We start from the raw sequence: 10,316 nt of genomic DNA on the forward strand, positions 1-10,316 counted from the left end.
ATATTATCAATTGTTACACGATATTATATATAATTAAACTGAGTAAGGCTTAAAAACTTAAATGATAACATAACGGGCCTCGATCATCTCTCTCGCGTTCTGTCGGGTCTTCATCAAAGATCTTCCTTCGATGCGGGACGACGGCTGACGAGATCAACCGCAGACATCCTTACATTGTCGTCTTGTTGTGGATTGTGTCCGCTTCGACGCTGGGACGACGGCGACAAAGATCAAACCGCAGACACTTCCCTTACATGGTTCTTGCCATGGTGGGATCGCGTCTCGCTGGTCATGCAGATTCGTTTAGCCACTCGGCTCATCGCAGAACGGATTCGACGATCTTCTCAACCGTGGCTAGCGACAATGAAAGATTATCGGGAGACACACCCTTTAACTTGTTCTCCCGACCTTCGTGGATTGCTGTCCATCTCGACGCCGCATCTCGGCAGCCGGTTTCGCCCATGGTCGACGATTTCATCGAGAAGAGAGTCAACGACCTTCTCAACCGCTGCAACGGCCACATCATCTACGATGTCCTCCACCGCCATGGCCATGTCATCAATCTGGGCGATGCATCAAGATGAAAGATCACCGACATGGTGTCGCTATTGCTTTCATCGCCACCCATGCGGAGGAGACAGAGGCGATTGTTCTCCTCTTTTTCGCAAGTCTCTTCGAATGGCTCGCCTTTGAAACGACCTTCCCGTACGATGCTCGTCATGTCACACCCGACGCCTGCTCGTCCCGGGGCCTTTTGCTCTTTTCGAGGGACGGCGCACCTGGCCAGAACGCCCTTCCGGCCTCCACACGAGCGATGTCGAGGAAACTCGTCATCAATATCCGCACGCTCGCATAAGAGTTATGCTGACATCTTCTACTAGCACGGTAGGGGCCGCCACTAGCTCGGAGGGGTCGCCACGGCTCTGGGGACTGCCGCTGCTGTCGGGTAGGGGTTGCTGCAATCCGCGTAGGGGAGTGGCTTTCTCCCACGGCCGAGCGAACGCGGCTGCTGCGGGGCGGGAAGTAGGAGAACGGCGCCCAAGCACGATGAGGCAGGCCGCCCTCTCATCCCGCCTCGAGCAAGTGGTTCCCGAGCAATGGCATCCATCCGCCGGTCTGGCGCCAACAAATATTTTTCTTCAAGATTCGACGAACCACTGAGAAACTAACATATGTAAACCAAACAATTTCGATGAGATCATTCATTTTAAACTATAAAAACTATATATTTAAACGTTATAGAATATAATTAAACGGAGAACAAAAATATTTAAACGGTTATGAATAATAGTTAAACGGTAAATACTAAAGTTAAACGCTAAATAAAATGTTTAAACATTAAAGACTTATGTTAGACATTGTCCATGATTTATTACCTCTTTTCCATCGAAAGCGATGACAAGCTCGCTTTCTACCGCCGCTCGCTTCCGTAAGTACTTTTCACCGTAGACAGCGATCCTTGGGATCTTCGCTGAAACGGACTTTCTTCCCCGTCCGGTCCACTCAGAAAACCGGACGTTAAGCGCGACCGAGCAACCCTTAATGTACCACATGTTTGGTCTTCTTCCCTGCGCATCTATCTTGCACTCGGGCGGCCGCTTGTGGAATATCCTCCATAAGCCACTTGTGCGTCGCCTGCGCCTCATGCGTACGCCTCCCCACGGTCGGTAGATCATCGACGTAATCAACGATCCGGCTCGGAACCCGAGCATGATGTATTTGGGAAGAGGATCGTCCCCATGAGGTACACCCATCGAGTTTGACAAAAATTATCTTCTTCTCCCTCTCGTCGAACAAGTTGCACCGAGCGCTCTTGATGGAGTCTCTGTCTCTCGTAGGGTCTTTGATAGATACCGCCTTGAACGACGACCGGTTTTCTTCTTCCCGAAAGACCACCTGCGCCGCCATCGCAACGCGAGTACCAAGAACGAGGGCCACATCTTGAGGTCCCGAAACTCGGCAGGGCTTTCCCGATCCCCGAATTTATTGTGCGACCATCGTCATCTTTGCAAAAGAGAATCAAGAAGGGCCCTCTCTTGGTATATGGCTTCCACTCAAATAAGCAGCAAACGCAGTCCTTCGAATAATCTCCCAGGTGTCGAGGGGTCATGTTAACTTTCAATTCGACTAAGGTCTCCACAACCCAGTGTCAAATAGCAACGCCCATTAACTAGGTTGACCGCCATAATCACAAGCCTCAGAGATTGACAAAAGTTTAAGCGGAAATATAAGGTTTTAACAGTAAACTCTCGCTTATCAAACGGAGATATAAAATGTTAAACAGAGACCCATTTTTGTTAAACAGAGACGAGAATACTTTTAAACAGAGACAACAAATGTTAAACCAGAACATCTCATTTCTTAAACGCCAACCTCATTTCAGTAAACAGCAACCATATCAAACGAAACGGAAATGTACATTATAAATATTACACAAATCATAACAATCGAAAAACTATTTCGATAGTGTATACATACTGAAAACGCAAAAACAAAAACAAAAACCCTAGCCGAGAAATCTCCCTGCAGATTAACAAAACCCCGTAGAAATCCCCCTGCAGACTTTCAATATCTTCCAACAAAAATGGAGCACAAAAACAAAACCCAGAAAAAAATCTTTCTGTAATGTAGCAGCTAACATAAAAACCATACTCAATACCTTAGATCAGAACCGATGAAATGCCAACTAGTTCGCTGGGGACTTCTCCTTCGAGATACCCGTGGAAAGGGAAAAGTTCGATGAAATGCCAATTACGGAGGCTTCAGCGGTAGAGACAACCGGAGACGACTTGAAATGGAAAAAGTCAAGACGTGAGTTGAGAAAAAGCAATTAAACTGGGCTCCAATAAATTGCCTCTTGGGAGTTACCCTACGGAAAACCCCCACTTCCTCTCAAATCGCCGAGATGGTCGCGACCCACGACTCCCCATGCAAGGGCATTTTTCATTCAAAAAAATTTGAAACTCACTCCGCTCACATCCGCTATCAGGGGTTTGGGGTTTGAAAAACATAGACTTTAAAAGGAGGGGGTTTTTGGGGATCTGCAAAACTAATGAGGGTGTTTTTGGCAATTTTACAAACTTAAAGGGTTTTTTTGGCAATTTCCACTTAAAAATATTTTTAAATTGTTTAATTTAATTTAATTAATGGATGATATTTTTAATTTATTTAAATTTAAATATTTTAAGAAGTATTTAATTTTTAAATAACAAATAATTAATAAAAATATATTTTATTTATTTATTTTAAATTATTTTAATGGATTATTAATGAAAAACATATTTATTTATCATTCAACTTAATTTTTTAGTTGAAGTTAATTAGTTTGAAATATTTAGAGAGATGAAAATAGATAAAAGAAGGAGAGAGAGAAAGGAATAAGATGGTGGGTCCCATTTTCAGGGATGGGGGACATCCCCATCCAGGAAATCAAACACCTGGATGGGGCTGTAACACTGGATATCCCATCCCTATCCTGGGATGCATGTCAGTTTTTCAAAAATATTTATTTTAATAATATTGATGAGCTTTCTATTCCTGATTTCGTTTTTTTTTTTTTTAAATTTTATTGATGGCGTTTTAGTATAAATGCACATATACGTAAAGATAATATTTAAATTTGATAAAAACTAGAATAAAAATAAAAACCCACTTGAAGGAATGAAAAGGGGCATTTCAAATAGCGAAAGTGGGCAGCTTGAAGGATCTTGAGATTATAATTATAATTACAATCATGCAATGAAGTAGAGTGGGTTGGGCAGCTTGAAGGATCTTGAGGCCATTGGTGAGCCTATCAAGTCACTCCATTGATCACCAGATGAGCCATGGATTCTGTAGCCTTGGGCTTCCAGCTCTGCTCTTTTCTCTGATTTATAAGCCACTGCAGTCTTCCCAATGTCAGAGTCTTCCCTGATTTCACACAAACAATAAATAATTAATCATACAAAACCAAACTAATAAAAGCTTAAGAGAGGTTTTCAAATAATAACATATGAGCAACTTTATGGTATGATGTTGAGGTCCCAAAAAAACAAAAGAGGGCAACAACAACAACAATAAAGCTAGGATCTTGTTGCTAATTATATCAGGCAGGATAAACATAATAATCATTGCAGAAAGGCTTCAAAAAACGTTTTTTACATGTTTGAATCAGAAGAAACATGGATAAGTTGCCAAATAATCATGTGGGGTCATTCCAGATAAATAAACCAAAGCTACATTCATTACAACTAAGTGGCAGTGAGAGTACAATAATTCCATTTCTCTTTTATCCCACATCCACCTACACTAGTTCTGAACAAATATTATTTTGAAGTGTAAATGCCACCAAATAATTGATCACCATAAATACAATTTGCATTTAACACAATTAGAAAAACTCTGGTGCTCTAGTTATAGAGGTCAATATTATGTATATATATATATATATATATCTAAACAACTCAAAATGGACAGCCCATAATAGAACATAGAATATTTAGCATTTTAATTAGCTTCTTGAATTTTAGAGAAGAACAAGCTCCATATCTATATTTGTATTTCAAGACAGAAATTGAGAACTTTGTACCTTAAATAGAGTCTTTTCCATGAATGATACCCAGCAAACAACAAGTTGTCCACCGTGGCATTCCTCTGAAATTCAGCTCTGCCTGTCAAGAGAACTAACTGATATCCAAGCCCTCGGAGCTCCTCATAGAGCTGCAAGCTTGCTGGTAATGCGGGTGCTCTTGCCTCAACCACCCATTCATCAAATGCAGTCTCGTTGAAAGCCTCTGATCTACCAAATTTCCAAAAAGAGAAAAAAAAACAAACAATGAAGATATCAATACAGTAATAAAATGCTTTACTTGTCACAATCTCAATGATAAAAGGAAAAAGGCAATGCATGCCCCTTCACATCAGATAAAAATCTGTCAGATATCCATTTTTTTTATTTATAGAGATGGCCCTGATTGTGAGAACAATTTGATAGCAAGATCTAAATAATAACAACAATACAAGTGACGGTAGGATAATAGCTAACATTAATAAGTAATCAAAATGGCTATAAGTTTTGTCAAAGGAGTTTATCGGACCGAGTGCATCCACTCCAACTCTAAACAGCACAAAGAACTGCTTCAATTAGTATTCAGAATTCAACATTAAAACAATTAAGCATTTTTTAGAACAATTTTAAAACATAGGATTAGAAATCAAAAGAAACAAATAATCCATCAACATAAATTTCTTGGCCATGAGTGCAATTTGCAACAATGATCTACATAATTACAGAAGTGCATGATAGCAGTTGGAAAGAGAACTTTTTCTGTGTTTATCTTCTTCTTAAACTCTAAACATTTACTTTAAAACATAAACAACTCAAATAACAGCCATAATTAATATTCATTAATGCAACTTAAAAACAACCTAGCAGCGTCAGTGACAAACATGATCAAGAACTATTTAAAATAATAGGAATATAGAAGAATAAGAAACAAGTAAACCCAACAACCACGAGTATAAATTCCACCAAATACCAATGACATTTTCAGAGTCAAAGCTTTATATTCTTTTTATAATAACCAACACTAATTCCTATATCATTCATGAAACTATTTTGTCTCTACTCACAACAATATCCATTTAATAAAAATTGTCCTGAAAAGATTGATAAAACAATAATAAAAAAACTATAAAAGCATCAATACAAAATGGAAGATTAACTGTCTTCTTTACAAGTATTAATATTTCTATTTTGGATGTTTTCTCTGTCTTATGTTTGATGTCATTCTTCACATTTCGCATTTCTTGTTTTTTTTGCCACCTTTTTGGATAATTTGTGCTCTTTTTAACTTTCAAATTTTTAAAGAAAATACTTCTTTATTTAATTTTTTCAGTTTCAGGTTCCGTGTTGTATAAAAACTTGTAATTTACTTATATATATATATATATATATATATATATATATATATATATATATATATATAATATTCAAAAGAGACTAGTCAAAAAGGGCATTTCAAATCCTTTTTCTTTCAATCAAATTGAATATACGTGTATGTAATCTACTCCAAAGTTTTCAAATTTTCCTGAAAATTATCCAATGAAAATTAAGAGAACAAAAAAAATCCAAGAAAAAAGGTTACCCGTAGCCATGGGCAGCATAATAAGGGATGTTGGAGAGCAGCGTCTCATCAATGTCAAACACCCAAACATCCTTCCCATCACCAGTGATCGGCACTGTCCGAGCAAAATCCAGCGAATAACCAGCAACAACAGCAGAGTCCGACGCATATCGATCCCCGTTCACATACTCCACAACGAACTTGAGGCACTTCGCCGGGATCGTATTCCACATTCCAGCGTTGTTCGTCTCCACCGACAATCGCCAGCTATCACAGAATAGCTCATCATCACCGTTTCTTTGGGGCCGATTAGGGAACATCTGGATTAGGGTTTGTGCGGAAGCGGAAGATATGAGGAGAATGATGAAGATGAGAGAGTTGAGGGTTCCCATTTGGGATCTGATGGAGATGGAAACGAAGATGGGAACCCTAACCCTAATCCCAAGATCGGATCAGGGCTCCCTTGGACGACGACGACGACGACGAAGAGCGAAGGACTATGAGAAGGTTCAAAATTTGTGCGAATGTACTCCGTAAATGGCTCTCTTTACATTCTCAGAGTACCTTTTTAAACGGGTCGGGTCCATAGAGGACAAGATCCGACCCGTTAACGCTGTGAATTTTTTACAGGTGATAATCTGGACCATTCATTGATTCGACCAGATATTTATTTATTAGATTTTTTTAGCTCCATATTTAATTTTGAGATCCAATGGTCCAAATCAATGTCCATAAATTAAGAACTATTTAATATATTAGTATTAGTTTTTATGTATATGATGTTTGTTTTGTTGAGAAAGTTTGTTCAAATCCCAGGTGTTGTATTAGCTCTCCACTTCTCTCCTGTGGTTATCCCCTAAAATATAACTTATCTATATATATATTATAAAAAAACTAATATTGTAAATAGACATGTTTTTGTTGTAATAAGTTAATTATGTTAAAATCACCATAAACTATTATTTTTGTACATATTTGTATATTGACAAAGTCAGATAGGTATTTTAAAAAAAGAATAGTTTTAATACATTATAATCCCACAGCAAAAAAAATATAACACAATTTAAAATTAATGGCAAAATAATATTTAAAAAAAAATCAGGGGCATATATAAAATACCCTATTTAGTTCTTGTAATATACTCAATCTCCCATTTTAATCCCTCTATTGTAATTTGCCCTCAAAAAATCCCTCTATTATTCAAATTGGTTAAATCAAGTCACTTACCCTGATGTCCGTTTATTTTCCGTCTAGCGATGTGGCATTTTTAAGATTAAAATATCATTAAAAAAATAATTTAATGATATTTTTTAAAATATCATTAGAATCCCTCAATGCATGTGCCGTGAGGGATTGATATGACAGCCGGATATGTGAATAGAACTGTCAATTTGGGCCAAGCTCACTGCCGGGTCCCGCCCGCCAACCAAAAATAAGTGGGTTTGGGTTGGATTATATGAAATCCGCTTGGGAGGCTGGTCAAAACGGGCAACCCAGGGCAGACTGAGTTGGGGCGAGGCACGCAGGTTGCTGGCAGGGCTAGCTCGCCACCCTTTAATTTAAAAAAATTATATTTTTAAAAATGAAAAAAATTATTAAATTAATTACAAAGTTAGAAAAAGATAAATACATGTTTTTAAAAAGGGGTTTCTATGCGAAAAGATATTGATTTTTTTAACATTTTGATTTTTTAAAAATTTTTGTTAAACTTTACAAATTTAATAGGATTAAAGTAATATTGATGAATTGATGAGTTTTTAATAGTAATTGACGTTTTTTTGCAATTAGTTTTTTGGATTTTTGTTAATATTTTTCGTAGATTGTAGAAGATTACGTCAAAAATAAAAAAATAAATACGTGAGAATCCATGAAATATAATTATTTTTTTAAATTTTTTTAATTTTTTTATATTTTTGCGGGGTCAGCTTACCAACCCACAACCCAAAGTGGGTCGGGTTGAGTTAGCATTTGACCCGCCCCGCCCACCAAATAGTGGGTTTTGGCGGATCATGCGAGCTCGCCACTGCCCGACCCGAATTGACACCTCTATATGTGAAGCCCGACGGAGATCATCACTGCCACGACGAGCGTGTGCGCCATCGCTGTCAACCCCATTATCGAATCTCCATCCCCAACCATCTTCCCTAATAATCAACCATACCCTAGATCAGGCTCGATCTAGATAACCTCCTTATTCTCACAAGATATCATTAAGGGGCCGTTTGGTTCACGGTAATGTAGAAAGATTACCGCGTGTTATGTGGTAATCTGAAAATATTACCACGTTTGGCATTGCACCGGTGGTAATGTGGATGATAATATCACATTACCAACTTATAAATATTACCAAGAAGTGGTAATCCTATTTCCACCAAATTTGGTGTCTATTTTGGATTACTATGGTAATCTTATAACTTTTTATATTTTAACAAATTAATTACCATAACAACCAAATACGGTAATGAACTATTTCCGGTAATAAGAGTTCCCCACCAAACATGGTTATATTAAATTACTGCAATATTCTCAACCATATAACATTCTCACTCATATTACCATAGTAATCTCATTACGTGGCAATATGTCATTATCATAAACCAAACGACCCCTAAGTTTTTTTTTTAATTAATCAAACTGAGACTGTCCGCTATTGGCAGTGAGACTCTCCAGCAACGTCCTTGCCGCCGCCACCCACCACCACCACCACCACCGACTCCAAGCCCCATACTACCACCTCACCACATGGTCAATGACTAAAGGCTAATCACTCGTGTCCATCCTCTCCCCCAATCACCGTTGGATTGTCAACAACCAGATCAAGGACATCCTTCTCCACTCATTCGGCTACATCTCCATCGTCAGATCTCTCCAGAAGTGATTCAAGACGTACCCTCGATCTCCAAGGCTGTGCCCTCAACTATCTTAAAGAGTACCCTTGTTTCATTGTATTTAAAGACTTGCCCTCAATTGAGATCCTTTTCGGGTTCTCTAAACGGATGTTTGCTTTAATCAAAGAAAAAGGATCCTTATGGAAGCCCAAGAACCCGTTATGGTTCGCAGTCATCTCGCATAAGCTTCTTATGCTCTCACCTGATCACTGTCTCAACGTTGGTAAGCTCAACGAGTTGAAGCGGAGCTTTGGGTTCGTGGATGATTACCTCCTTTGGATCCTGCAATAACATCCAAATACTATTCAGATCCAAAACCTGATTGGGTGGTAGAACTTGCTGGATATCCAGCTTCTCCGGTGACAGTTGGAGCTTACCGTCTCTTACATGAAGGCTGCGGCGATGGAGCATGGGATGAAGGTGAGGTTCGAGTGTGCGTTACCTTTGAGTTGGATCAAAACCAGAGAGAAGTTTTGGGAGTTTAATATCGAACGTCGTATGTGTCGGCGTACGCCGGTGATCATCGGGTGAAGATGGAATAGGAGGAAAAAAGGTGGTTGGAGTAGTTCATGAATTGCTTTCTTTGACCATCGGTTGGAGATCAAGTCTTTGAACTTGGGATGTTCCATTCTGTTTGCAGTGCTGGACTACACTTCGACGGCGTCTCAGTTTGCGGTGTCAGAAATCTCTGTGAATTAACAACTCAGTTGATTTTAATAAAAAAAAATATAATTTTTTAATGATATTTTAAACTCAAAATGCCACATCAGCACTAAATAACAGAAATGAAACCGACGTCCAGATGAGGGATTTAATTTAACCTATCTAAATAATAGAGGGATTTTTTGAGGGCAAATTACAATAGAAGGACTAAGAGGGGAGATTGAGTATATTACAGGGATAAAATAGGGTATTCTATCTATGTTTTATAACATTTATGTTATATATTTGTAAATGTTTTTTTTATGAAGTATATATGAAAATTTTCCATTTATCAATAAAGCAAGAATGTAAAGAAGCAAGTTGGGAATAGGGTAAAAACTAAAAGTCAGTTGTGAAAGTTTTTAATAATAAATCATAAGGTCTGATAGCCGATAGGCAGCTAAAATGGGAGTTTTTTATTGGTTAATTGGAATTTTTTTTATTGGCTAACTAAGATTAAGTTACAGACAGTTGGATTGCTTTTAGACATGCAATTAGGTAGACACCATAGAGAGCATCCCCTAAAGCATGGAAAATAAAAAGCTTATTTTTTTTCTTTTAAAAAAAATAAAGAAATATTAGTCATACAACAATAGTTAAATATTTAGCAAGTGGCACCAAA

General features: G+C 38.1%; 1 protein-coding gene across 1 annotated transcript; it reads right to left on the reverse strand.

The window, feature by feature from the left end:
* Nucleotides 1-3,652: 3,652 nt before the first annotated feature.
* LOC120280113 (acid phosphatase 1-like) lies at nt 3,653-6,629 on the reverse strand. The gene is made up of 3 exons (XM_039286850.1): nt 6,126-6,629; nt 4,568-4,777; nt 3,653-3,909 (listed from the first exon to the last, which is right to left on the reverse strand). Exons 1-3 carry the CDS (start codon nt 6,494-6,496, stop codon nt 3,732-3,734), a joined length of 759 nt encoding a protein of 252 aa, XP_039142784.1. The 5' UTR covers nt 6,497-6,629; the 3' UTR covers nt 3,653-3,731.
* Nucleotides 6,630-10,316: the final 3,687 nt, after the last annotated feature.

This window comes from Dioscorea cayenensis, chromosome 17 (genome assembly GCF_009730915.1).
Source record: "Dioscorea cayenensis subsp. rotundata cultivar TDr96_F1 chromosome 17, TDr96_F1_v2_PseudoChromosome.rev07_lg8_w22 25.fasta, whole genome shotgun sequence".
Lineage (NCBI taxonomy): Eukaryota > Viridiplantae > Streptophyta > Magnoliopsida > Dioscoreales > Dioscoreaceae > Dioscorea > Dioscorea cayenensis.